Source organism: Anabrus simplex, chromosome 2 (assembly GCF_040414725.1).
Source record: "Anabrus simplex isolate iqAnaSimp1 chromosome 2, ASM4041472v1, whole genome shotgun sequence".
NCBI classification, from domain to species: Eukaryota; Metazoa; Arthropoda; class Insecta; order Orthoptera; family Tettigoniidae; genus Anabrus; species Anabrus simplex.
In genome coordinates this window covers 1,015,288,881-1,015,302,598 of record NC_090266.1, presented here as the reverse complement: position 1 = coordinate 1,015,302,598, position 13,718 = coordinate 1,015,288,881, and the positions used below count along the sequence as shown (strand labels likewise).

Sequence of the window (13,718 nt, the reverse complement as noted above, 5' to 3'; positions counted from 1 at the left end):
ATGCGTATTACTAACAGCCTGCACTCTGAAGGACTATAAATTCTTAAGTAGCTATTAAGCCAATTTCCAGGTCTATTAACTAGGCTTTTCACTTTTTACGCATGGATTATTCTCAGGGGTGTCACCGGATAAACTGTGAGTATGAACCATGACTTTCTCTAAGCACCAAATATTTCATAAATATCAAGTTAAATATATTCAAGACGAAATATGAATGACGAAGATAAAAAAATGACCATAGTAAAATATTATGATACGGTGGTGTTTTATTTGTAATTATAATCGGACTGCGAAATCCTGTTAATGGGAGACTGTTTTCCTAGTTCGAAGTGCTAAATGGAACGTCCAGTAAATAACAAAAAGCTGCGTAATTTTTCTTACTCCACCTTAGGCTATTGTGTGCGAGGATAAAAGACTGTGGTACTAACAGCGACCGGAGAATAATGAAGTTAACTCTATAATGTCCGCCTCTGTGGTGTAGTGGTTAGTGTGATTAGCTGCCACCCCCGGAGGCCGGGGTTCGATTCCCGGCTCTGTCACGAAATTTGAAAATGGGTATGAGGGCTGGAACGTGGTTCACTCAACCTCGGGAGGTCAACTGAGTAGAAGTGGGTTCGATTCCCACCTCAGCCATCCTGGAAGTGGTTTTCTGTGGTTTCCCACTTCTCCTCCAGGTAAACGCCGGGATGGTACCTAACTTAAGGCCACGGCCGCTTCCTTCCCTCTTCCTTTTCCATCCTTTCCTATCTTCCTATCCCCTTACAAGGCCCCTGTTCAGAATAGCAGGTGAGGCCACCTGGGCGAGGTACTGGTTATCTTCCCCAGTTGTATCCCACGACCCAGAGTCTTAAGCTCCAGGACACTGCCTTAGAGGCGATAGAGGTGGGATCCCTCGCTGAGTCCGAGGGAAAAGCCCACCCCGGAGGGTAAGCAGATTAAGAAGAAGAAGAACTCTATAAAACACAGATTGTTTTCATCTGAACTTCTTAAGGCGTAGAAGTCCTATTTGTGCCACACTGTTTCAGCCACCTCGCTTTTCAGGATGAGAACTTATGATCTGTAAGAAGCAGGTATACAAGAAGTGAATGCAAATATGCATTAAGATTTATAGCAATCAAAGCCGGCTGCGCGGTGCAGGGGTGGCGTGTCTGCCTCTTAAATGGAGGGGTCGGTTTCTATTCCCGGCCACGTCAGAGATTTTTACCTGGAGCTGAGGGCTGGTTCAATATCTGTTTAGCCTACGTGATTGCAATTGAGGAGCTATCTGACGGTTAGTTAGTAGCCCGGGTCTGTGAAGCCAAGAATAACGGCCGAGAAAATTCGTCGTGCTGACCACACGACACCTCGCAATCCGCAGGCCTTCGAGCTAAGCAACGGTCGCTTGGTAGGCCATGGATCTTCCGGGCTGTTGTGTCATGGAATTTGGTTTGATTCTGATGGGAATCGGATTTTGACTTTCCCGCATACCCTTAGTGAAGGAGACATGGTAAATATTTTGAAATTATAAAACTGCAGCATAGGAGAGGTTCATAAATTCACATTTTTCGTTAAGTGGCTAAGTGAACTGCAATATAGGAGCAATGCTAACATTCATTTTGCTTAGATACGAGTTCCAAATCTCTTTGCAGTCAACGACCACTCGCTTCCTTAACACCACCTAGTCACAAACGCGTGATGAAGTCTGGTGATCATAGGTATATTTTGGACTTTTTATAATGGATCAGCACAAACAAATCTGAAAAGAAAACTTAGTATTCGAGTATTTTCCAGATAATACTGCATTATTTGGGTTTATTTTATAATCAATTTCAGATATTAATGATATGAGCTCTGAGAGGAAACATTATTCCTATCAAAATAATCCAATAGTCCAGTAGGACATTGAAATTGGCATTTCACATGGTGAATTGTTCTAATCGTCTGGGTGAAGTATTACCTGTAATAATCTCAATAATTCCTAGGTTGGATATTGTGAAGGTATTATTTAAAATGCTCACAGGACATTAGACACAATAGAAAATATCAAATGTAAAAGTGTAATTTATTCAGCTTGACTTATAGAATTGTTTCCGTGAATACAATTGAGGAGTTAGATGCAATAACAGCGTGCATGAATACTGTTTTCAGATTCCCTAGTCCCTTCACTACAACCCAGTTCAGGTCTTAGTTCTCTAGGATGCCGCTAGATATCAGGAGCTCACTAAAACTGGTACCATGCGCTACGCGGATATTGCATGATGCATGCTTCATGAATGGCACGTTCAGTTGCCGCCAGTTCTCTGGCTGGAGAAGATGTCACCGAGTGGAAGAGAAGGTTTTGTGGCGTCACATTTCATAAAAGACTGGTATCTGCACTTTGACCTATGTTTCTAAGAATGCACTCTGGTAAAAGCAACAGATTCATGATACAGAAGTTTGTGTGACTTTATTACCATAATAGTGTTGTATCAGAGTCATAGTTTTACACTCCTAACTATGTGCCATTTACCTTCTTAAAGAGGAGTGATAGCTTTCTCAGTTTTAATGATTTGAGGCTACATGATGTAAGAAAGTGTGGCATAAAAGCAGACAAAAGGGTTGATGTTATTTCACTAATGAAATACTTAAAACTGAAAATGTTGAGTGGTATGTGAAAGACATGTCTGAGTGTAATGATTCCCTAGAGTCTGCTAATGCAGCATGTGAAGATAAATCATCCTGATTTTGATCAGTGATGCATTTGAGTATTTCAAACAATTAAGACACACAACGTCTAAATCCCAGTTATATACTTTGTGATCTGTTTTTTGTTCCTTTTCTTTTAGGTTAGAGAATCATTTTGTAAATGAAAATAGGAATAAAAGTTGTTCAGAAAGGAATGTTACTAATTTTATAATATTTCAACTAATTGGTGGTGGTGGGGAAATTACCGTAGCCTAATACCACAGTTGGAGAGAGCACTGTAAGAAAATACTCTCGACCCTTTGCGCAAAAAGAACAAAAATGTGAATATTAAATAACGAATAAACCTTTCTTAGTTGAGAAATATATTTGTTTAGGAATTTGTTCTTAATTTTAGTAAGTTTAGACATTTTGGAGAACTGAGGTGCGATAAACTGCCACATTTGTTCCTCTATAGTGGGCGGTCATGCTTTCCTAACTCCCTGATCAATACTGGTGTATGGCAGAATATAATTTTCCTGCTCTTCATGCAATAACAGCGTATAAATGAAACTTTAAATAACTCTGTTTTTCTTATTAGCTATCAGATCAATAAAATTCTTTGGGAAATACATTTCCTGGCTCTTTTAATTGTCCTTAAATGAAATTCAGGTTGATTCCTAATATTACTTTTAACTCAGAACATTTATAAACTTCAACCTTCTCTTTCACAAAATAACGTAAGTCTACTTACGCTGTTATTGCATCCAACTCCTCAATTGTGACGGTTTTCCATACTGTATGCAATCTGGTGACAGCAGAGGAGTTGAAACCTCAGTGGGCCTTAGTTGTGAGAGGTTTTGAGTCGTAGGACAGTAGTTTATGATTCTTCTTCTTAATCTGCTTACTCTCCAGGGTCGGATTTTCCCTCGGACTCAGCGAGGGATTCCACCTCTACCGCCTCAAGGGCAGTGTCCTGGAGCTTCAGACATCTGGTCGGGGGATACACTTCGAGAGGATGACCAGTACCTTGCCCAGTTGGCCTTACCTGCTATGCTGAACAGGGCCTTGCGGGGGTATGGGAAGATAGGAATGGATAGACAAGGAAGAGGGAAGGAAGCGGCCGTGGCCTTAAGTTAGGTTCCATCCCGGCATTTGCCTGGAGGAGAAGTGGGAAATCATGGAAAACCACTTCCGGAATGGCTGAGGTGGGAATCGAACACACCTCTACTCAGTTGACCTCTCGAGGCTGAGTGGGCCCATTTCCAGCTTTCGTATCACTCCTCAAATTTCGTGACAGAGCCGAGAATCGAACCGGGGCCTCCAGGGGTGGCGGATAATCACACTAACCACTACACCACAGAGCGGGCCATAAAATAAATTTCGTAGAAAATAATATATTTCGTTCTTTCTGCACGAAGCCAAAATGTCGTAATAAGTAATGAAAATATCATCGCATGATGTATTAATGAAACTGGTGTTAATTACTAAAACAGTTTGCATAGCAAATAGTCGAGCTAGAAGACTATATGAATATATCCGCATCCAAGAAGAAATTATCAGGAAGTAGTAACTAAGAAGGGGAGGTGGGAGGGAAATATTGAACCTAGCATACCAACACCAGATGAAAGCCCTAGATGATGATTATTGGATGACGAAAGTGAAAATTGTGCTAGACAGAACAGGAATGAGAGAATTCAGGGATAAAGTGATGCACTATTAGGGGAAGAGATTTATCAAAAAGTTACGAACAGAGCGAAGGACATGGAGAAACAGATATTAAGGACAGGATGTGAGACTAAAGAACATTTTCAGAATTTTTTGAAATTATTCAAAATATGTCAATAAGGAAAGAAAGACTCCCAAATGGAGAACTAAAGGTTGTGGAGTGGTTCCTAATGGGCATATATAAGTGGCTGAGAGAGAAACATAATGAAATCATTGCTTACTGTGTGAAGAAATAATGGAATTGGCTCATCTACTGAGAGTATGTAGGGGAACTGATGCACTTAGAATTAAATACTTTGGTGGTGAATATAAATTGAAAATAGAAAGAGAGAAGGAATTCTATACTATAGCTAAATTGTTAATCAAAAAATGGATCACACCAGGACTAATATAAATTTTTTTGTATTTAAAGAAGTATGTGGCAGAAGGAAATAAAAATAGATTAGCACTAACTAAAAGTATGAAAAGAAACCAAGAAAAAAGTCAACGTTTAAGGTCATCGCTGTAGTGTCAGTGTAACTGTTAATGTGTTAAATTGCATGTGAATCTACTTAGCTTGCAATAGACGAACTGTGTCTTATTCATCTGCCGAAATTCCGTAGCTGTATGTCGAGAATCCACGGTGTCTATTGTAAGCTGCGGAGAAATCTGTTCGGACTCATAACAAACACACACTCGAACCAATGAATAGTAAAGGTAAGATGCATGTTGTCCTAGACAATAGAACATTATTAATGCCTAGGACAAAAATAAATAGTTCCTTTATTTTAAGCTACAGTTTAGAAATTAATTGGAAGTAGTAATTAGGTGTAAGTGTAATGTTTAATGGAATAGCAGAAAAAATTTTATGTCAAAAGATCGTTATGCAAGTACCTGAATAATATGAATTGTAATAAATGATTACTCACTCCACAGTTACAAGAGATACGGAATTAGGGGATGGGAATATTCTAATCTATTCTATTCTATTCTATTCTACTAAATCAGTTACAAAATATACAGGACCATTTGTATTTACTTTCTCCCTGAAGAACGAGTATCAGGTTGTGTTTTAACGTACGACCTCATGAATATCTGCCCAACTCATAATCACTACAAAAAATAGAAAATGTAGAACTTATTCGATACAGCAAATGATATCAAGTCTCTTCGGACCGTGGCAGAACGACATGTAACATCGCTTGTCTTCGAATAGTTGTGAAGAAACAATAATGGAAATTAGGTCCGAGAAAGAAGCCATATATTTGACAGCTCTACAGGTGGAATTTGATTAATGCAATCTAAAGTTGGATGAAATTAGTAATATTATTGATTCTTCAAACACATGTCATAATGGGATAAAAATTGACTGAAAATACACCAACACGTACCTTGCTGACAAATAGCTCCCAGAACAAATGTTACAATATCCATCCATTTGGCATTAGTCATTTCCTTTTCAATATTGCGCTTAGTGGTCGAGAAAACTTGCAGTCCAAAGGTACCCACAGTGATTATGCAGAGGAGGCCGCAACATACCCAAACGGGGTTACTAAAAGGCATGACGAAGATATTACTCATGCTGGACAACGTTGGCTGGCGGAACATTATCGCCGTTCTGAAATACACAAATGTGTCTTACATTTAGTTAAAATATAAAGTATATTTTTAATTTATTAAATAATTATGATGCAGTTTAGCACATCGTTGGTATTTCATTTAACGATAATATTTAATGATTCATGAATAAGTGGTACGAAAACACTATTGAACCCTGGCCTATTACAAGAATATTTAAAAAATCACAACCGAAATTTAGAGTAAAACTGGATTTAATTACATGTGTCTCATCAAACTATATGAATATAGGCTGCAGGAAGTTTCATTTCGTATCCATGCAAAAATCATTTTCTCAAATGAAACGGTATACCATCAGTTACACATCACTGTATAGTTTTTATCAGATAAGATGGGAAATACAAACTTTCTTATCGTAGAAAAGAGAACTTATGCAAGTTAAACATTCATTGTGTCACTTACAGAAAGGAATTTTTAAAAATATCCATTTGACGACAATCTACGGCTAAATTAGGTCTGTAATTATCTGATCATCATCACATCTAAGAAGCTTATTTACGGGAGGTGAGAAATTCAAGACATTCAAAATTGACATGATAATGGAAACCATAATACACTGACTGACAGTGACAATGCAACACCAAGGAGGAGTGGTTCGAAAGGGATGAAAGTTGGGGAAAAAACAGAGACGGCACGGATGAATAATTGATGTTTATTTCAAACCGATATGCAGGTTACACAATGCGCACGGCATCGACTCAGTAGGATGTAGGACCACCGCGAGCGGCGATGCACGCAGAAACACGTCGAGGTACAGAGTCAATAAGAGTGCGGATGGTGTCCTGAGGGATGGTTCTCCATTCTCTGTCAACCATTTGCCACAGTTGGTCGTCCGTACGAGGCTGGGGCAGAGTTTGCAAACGGCGTCCAATGAGATCCCACACGTGTTCGATTGGTGAGAGCTCCGGAGATTACGCTGGCCACGGAAGCATCATTACACCTCGTAGAGCCTGTTGGGAGATGCGAGCAGTGTGTGGGTGGGCATTATCCTGCTGAAACAGAGCATTGGGCAGCCCCTGAAGGTACGGGAGTGCCACCGGCCGCAGCACATGCTGCACGTAGCGATGGGCATTTAACGTGCCTTGAATACGCACTAGAGGTGACGTGGAATCATACGCAATAGCGCCCCAAACCATGATGCCGCGTTGTCTAGCGGTAGGGCGCTCCACAGTTACTGCCGGATTTGACCTTTCTCCACGCCGACGCCACACTCGTCTGCGGTGACTATCACTGACAGAACAGAAGCGTGACTCATCGGAGAACACAACGTTCCGCCATTCCCTCATCCAAGTCGCTCTAGCCCGGCACCATGCCAGGCGTGCACGTCTATGCTGTGGAGTCAATGGTAGTCTTCTGAGCGGACGCCGGGAGTGCAGGCCTCCTTCAACCAATCGACGGGAAATTGTTCTGGTCGATATTGGAATAGCCAGGGTGTCTTGCACATGCTGAAGAATGGCGGTTGACGTGGCGTGCGGGGCTGCCACCGCTTGGCGGCGGATGCACCGATCCTCGCGTGCTGACGTCACTCGGGCTGCGCCTGGACCCCTCGCACGTGCCACATGTCCCTGCGCCAACCATCTTCGTCACAGGCGCTGCACCGTGGACACATCCCTATGGGTATCGGCTGCGATTTGACGAAGCGACCAACCTGCCCTTCTCAGCCCAATCACCATACCCCTCGTAAAGTCGTCTGTCTGCTGGAAATGCCTCCGTTGACGGCGGCCTGGCATTCTTAGCTATACACGTGTCCTGTGGCACACGACAACACGTTCTACAATGACTGTCGGCTGAGAAATCACGGTACGAAGTGGGCCATTCGCCAACGCCGTGTCCCATTTATCGTTCGCTACGTGCGCAGCACAGCGGCGCATTTCACATCATGAGCATACCTCAGTGACGTCAGTCCACCCTGCAATTGACATAAAGTTCTGACCACTCCTTCTTGGTGTTGCATTTGCTCTGTCAGTCAGTGTATTTTGGTAGGAAGTTCCATAACATGAAAGAAAAGAAACTTCCAAGACAGCCAAAATCGATGTCAAACATGGCCTTGAAAATCACATTTCCTTCCATTAAGTACCAAATCCCAGATCATGAATTTGGCAAAACACACTGTAGGCCGTATCCATGCAGCCAATAAGGATCCACTCCTGGGGAACCTGACCAATAGAAACAGAAAATTCCATTTAATTTGCATTGTTGAGTTCGAAGATTTTATTACATATTGTTTAACTAATCTGTAACTTCACTCCAAATAACGCAAATATGATCATTTTATTTTTAAATAGGTCACTTTTCTGATAAGTGCGTGCCAAAATTTACCAAATTGGTCCCTTACCCTATTGGAAATGTTTTAACAGAAATGCTTCCTACAATAGTGCATTTACTCTATATGGACATAATAAAAGTGCTAAAATGAATTTTCAATTTAAGTTTTTCACTCTGAGCGTTTTTCCTTTCTTCTGCTAAATTTTACTTTTGAATTTGGTACCTCTTGGACATAATTTTCTCAACTCCATTCTAATTCCTACAAGAAGTTACAAATAATTCATCATCTACTGTACAGATGCAAATTGTATACTCATGCTGTACACAGCACCTAAGAGAATCATGTACAGCCATCATTTGTGATAATCAGTCAATATATATCAGCTTGTGCATGTATACAATAGTATATCTGACCGACTGGGACTGCATTTCAATCGCACAGCGCTCAGGTCGTATGAATAAACATAGGGAGAGTTTTCGATTACTTAGTGAAGAGTACTGATATCATATAATATATGGTGAATGAATGTGATGACTGTTAGTTGTCTTGGACGTTGGTCTACCGAAATTTCTTAACCCGCCTTTAGTCGGATGCTGGAGGAATTCCCAGCGTTTTAAAGTGATTGGTCGCAATACTGTGAACGTTGAACCGCCGAACTTGCTACTAATTTTACCTTCTGTTGGTGCTGTGCAGCATTCTCTCCGGAAGAATACAGACAGTAACGTACAACATGACAGAAATTGTTGGAATAAAACACTGAAGCAAAAATATAGGTATCTATAACACACAGGTTGCAATATTGTCAATTCCCTAAGCCAATAATATGCAGCTCGTTACGAGGTATGGATTGGTGAGTGCTGTTATCTGAAGTAACATATTCTCTACGGCAATTGCAGACCAAAAGGAGCCTAGATATGAGACACAATGACACATCTTTCACGAGTATTGATACTCCGCCTCCTGTCATTCCTAACTTGTCTCTACGATAAATACACCAGTCTCGTGAGAAAATTTCCGTGTCCATACAATCATTTCTCATCCATGATTCAATTCCTATTACAATATGTAATAACTACATGTATCTATGAAATTCCTTATTTCTATTACTTTCTTTTTAATACTTCTACAGTTTAACACTATCTTATATCATACTGAATTGACTTCAGGCTTCCTACGATTCCTAGTTCACCCCGATTCTACCAATGCAACTCCATATAACCAAACAAACTCCCTAACTTCTTCTATGAAACATTGCAGTTCAAGTAAAGTCAATCTGAGCGTATATCCCTATCATCTACCCCCCCCCACACACACACACACTTATGATCTACACATTTCATTCCCAATTCCCAACATACCGATTTCATATTCTCAATTAAACCCAGAATCACCCTCCAGTCAATATTCCTCCTACGCATGATCCCTCTGATAACAATCTCTGCTTCCTTATACTTCTTCCATGTTTCCATAACAAGATCCCACAAATCCCTAACTACACTCATGTTAATATGAAACAGTATACCTTGAAGGACTAGAGATATAAAGTTCACATTCACAGTATGCATGTTCTGCAGAAACGATTAGCATTTCAGTCACCTAGGTTCACATGTGTCCTGTTGCCTAGTAGGAACTGGGTTCTCCATGCGCATTGATAAATTGTTCCATGCTTGATGGCATCGATGCGTATTAGGCTTGAATAGCGTCCTGGGATCTAGCCATCCATGCTGTATTCACCTGGTTCCATAGTTCGTCTCTGGTGTTTGGCATTGGTTCACAGCGCCGCACGCCTCGTTTCATCATATCCCACATATTTTCGATTGGCAACAAGTCCGATGATCGGGCTAGCCACGGCAACAGTCTGACATCCTGTGACAACAAGAAGGCACGTGTTCATGCAACAACATGTGGTCGCTCAATGTCCTGCTGAAAGATGGCGTCTGGAGTGTCGTGCAGAAAGGGTATAGTTACTGGTCGCATGATGTCATTTACGTAGGTCAAACTGGTCGCAGTGCCCTGGACACGCACCAACTGTGATTTATGGTTGTATCCAATAGCACCCTACACCATAAAGCCTTGAGTTGGCGCTGTATGTCTTGTGCGAATGCAGTCAATATAAGGCCTCTCCCTCTGTCTGCAGCGAACCAAAATGTGGCCTTCATTTTCAAACAAACAGAACAATGATTCGTCCGAAAACACTATCTGCTGCCTTTCCTGTCCCCAGGGACGTCGTTCCGTACACCATTGCAATCTAGCATGTTTATGCACATTAGTCAAACGTAGGCGGAGAAGTGGAAGACGCGCCTGTAACCCAGACCGTATAAACGACCCTGGACTGTCACTCCTGATAGTGTACGATGTGTTACACTGCTCCACCGTTGCGCCAGAGCCGAGGAGGACGGAGATCTGTCCTGCAATGCCATTCGGATGGGGTGTCGATCTTCACGGGGGGTGGTCTAGGTCGTGCGACCAGACCCATCTCGTCGTATTCTACGGCCTTCTGTAAACGGTTCTGTATACACCCGTTGTATTGCCGACACACTTCGTCCAACACGAGCGGCAATTTCCCCGGATGGATGCATCCCGTTCTCACATGTCAGTAATGCGCCCTCTTTACAACTCAGTCATTTGACGGTATGATCCTCGTATACGTCTGCGTGGCATCCGGCACGTCTGCTCATATCACACTGATCCGTTACCTCTTCTTTATAGCGACAACGTGAGCCGCAGGGACATTTTAGCAGTCGGTGGTGGTGCGCCGAGATATCTATGTGGACCTTGCACCTGAGGATCGATATGGTTCAAATGCTAATCACTTCCTCAGAACTTACTAATGCACATGTCCTGTGAATTTGAACTACTTATATCTAGTCTTTCTGGTTTTAATGAACATGAGTGTACGTTAGTACCTGTTCCTGCTTGACTTACATCTTTGCTACGGACGTGAAAAAGTACCACCTTCTCCTCTCTTTTATTTTCCTCAATATTTGCCTTAAACTAATTCCTGGGTAACACAGTATCCTGGATCCCTTTCCTCCACATACTTTCCCCACATGCCGAACAATTGAGTCACCCATGATCAGAGCTGCAACCTCACCTTCCTCATTAGATCCCATCTTCACATGGTCTGCTTAACCCTGCATAATCCACTTCCTTCCCCCTTTTCTCACTCTCACTAATCTGTTGCACCTCCCTTTCCCTCTCCTCTACTTTAGGGTCACGTATCCTACCGGTCCATTTCCCCTTGCCCCATCCTTCCTCTCTAAAACTTCCCCGACCTCCCTCTTCACTCTGCTGATTTACCTTTATTGACACATACCGATTCTTCACTGATAACTCTCATAATCCCAATCCTTGGGAAAAACCCTTAGCCATAAGTTTCCTTGGCATTACAACACTAGCCCACCTGTCTTCCACGATTTCTCCTCTGGCTTTCCTTCCCCCCAGCCCATGTATCCTATCCTGTACAGTGACAGCCTAAACTTCAAATTTTTACCACCTGAGAATGTGCGCACCCTTCGTCACCATAGAAGGGTGATTCACCTAAAATTTTCACCCCGAATTTTTCTGAAATCGAAGCTGTTGTTGAAGTGCTGCTTTCACAGAAATGAAGTCTAATCAAGAGTTCCTAATTGTATATCTAACACAGAATGTTCAATTTATGAGAATGTGTATTTATTTTTGCGGATGGCATTAACAAAATAAACCTAGATTAAAATAGTTCTCCAATGGCGTTTATTCCAGGATTCCAGAGGAAGTAGTTTATGAGGTGTCGTAGTGTGGAAATTTAAAATACTGGTGGTTTTCTGATCCAATTGTCAGCACTAACTTAAGGAAAATGTGAATAAGCTCATTACCTGTATTCTGAAGAAGAAAGAGAATTGGCCTTCAAAGATCGTGTTCAAAATGACGACAACTAGCTTCAGCTTGCAATGTGCCATTTAAAGACTTATGCACACGTTCTAGCAGTTCATCAGAAATTTCAGCCCAGGCAACACTAACACGTTGATTCCTATTACAGTACAGTCTTGATAATCCGACATATACGGGACCTCGCAACAGCCGGATTATCGAAAAATTCCGGATTATCGGGAGTAAAGAACAATTTTACAGATAAGTACAGTACATTTCCATTTCTGGAATAGTAATACTTAAACAGGTTTTGCCTATGAAAAAATAATCTTTGATTTTTTTAAATACATTTTATCAAAAACGCACTCTTGTATCCGTTTAAGCACCAGGACATCATCACTTGCCATGCCATATTCTTCTGCCCATTGAGTGCAGACATTGAGAGCATTCAATGCGTCGCTGTTGGTCACAGTTTGCCGAGTGGAAACCTCCAAGTCATCATTAGATTAGTCATCCAGGGATCAAATTTGGCTGAGGATTCCTTCGCCAGACACGGACTGAAGATTTTCCTCGCTTGTCCCTTGTCAGGGTAACATCCACTTCACATTTGTTAGAAAACTCTTGCAAAAATTGGGAAGCCAATTGTAAAGAAGAGTTATCGTCTTCAGAATGTTCAACCACGTTTTCATAATTGAAAACAGGGTGCGTTGGCCAAACCATTTTCCACGAACACTGGATAGTGTTAACTTTGTTCCAGCCGTGAGCAAGAATGGGAACGACGTCTTTAATGTTTGTGTTTTCAAAAAATGTTATACTCCATCCGATTGTTTTATTATACCAGAAAGGAGCTATTTTTTGTAATTAACTTTTATTTGCTGGATTACATGTTGGTCCATGGGCTGCAAGAGTGGTGTCCTGTTCGGAGGCATGTAGAGGACTTGAATTTGCCTGTCTTCGGAATACAGATCCTCTTCTTTAGGGTGTCCAGGAGCGTTAACTAGAAGTAGCAAAGCTTCAGGAGGTAAATTGTGGGCTTTTGAAAATCTTTTTACAGCCGGTATAAAATCTCGCATGAACCCTTCGGTAAAAACATCTCGGGTAACCCATCCTTTGGTTCGGTTCTTGTAGGTGACTGGTAAGTGAGATACATTTTGAAATGCCCTCGGATGCTTGGCTTTTCCTACAACCAGTAACGGATGTTTGTGTGTGCCAGTGGAATTTGCACAAGGCATGAATATCAATCTGTCTTTTGACATTTTTCTTCCTGGGACACTTTCTTCGGAAGAGTGTACGAAGGTCTTATGCGGCAACATCCTCCAGAATAAACCACTTTCATCCGTATTGTAAACTTGCTCTGGCAGAAGACCTAATTCTTGGATTTTTAATTCAAAATTCTTCTGAAAAGAGTCAAAGGCTGAAACATCACTAGATAAATTTTCTCCCGTGTCAGTTAAGAAAAGAATCCCAAGTCCTTTCTTAAAATTGTCAAGCCAGCCATCGCAAGCCCGGAAATCGTCCTTTTTCATTATTTTTTAGTAAAAATATTTTGCCATTTCACGAAGCATGTCACCCGGTAATGGCTTGTGTCTGGCACGCTCTTGTATAAAACAAGTGAATA

General features: G+C 41.4%; 1 protein-coding gene across 1 annotated transcript in view; it reads right to left on the bottom strand.

The window, feature by feature from the left end:
* LOC136863762 (ionotropic receptor 75a) overlaps nucleotides 1–13,718 on the bottom strand; it is a 72,573-nt gene that overhangs the window by 29,892 nt on the left and 28,963 nt on the right. The window contains exon 3 of the mRNA XM_068226075.1: nucleotides 5,739–5,965. Within this exon, the coding sequence (XP_068082176.1) occupies nucleotides 5,739–5,965 (227 nt within the window). The remainder of the gene's footprint in view (nucleotides 1–5,738; nucleotides 5,966–13,718) is intronic.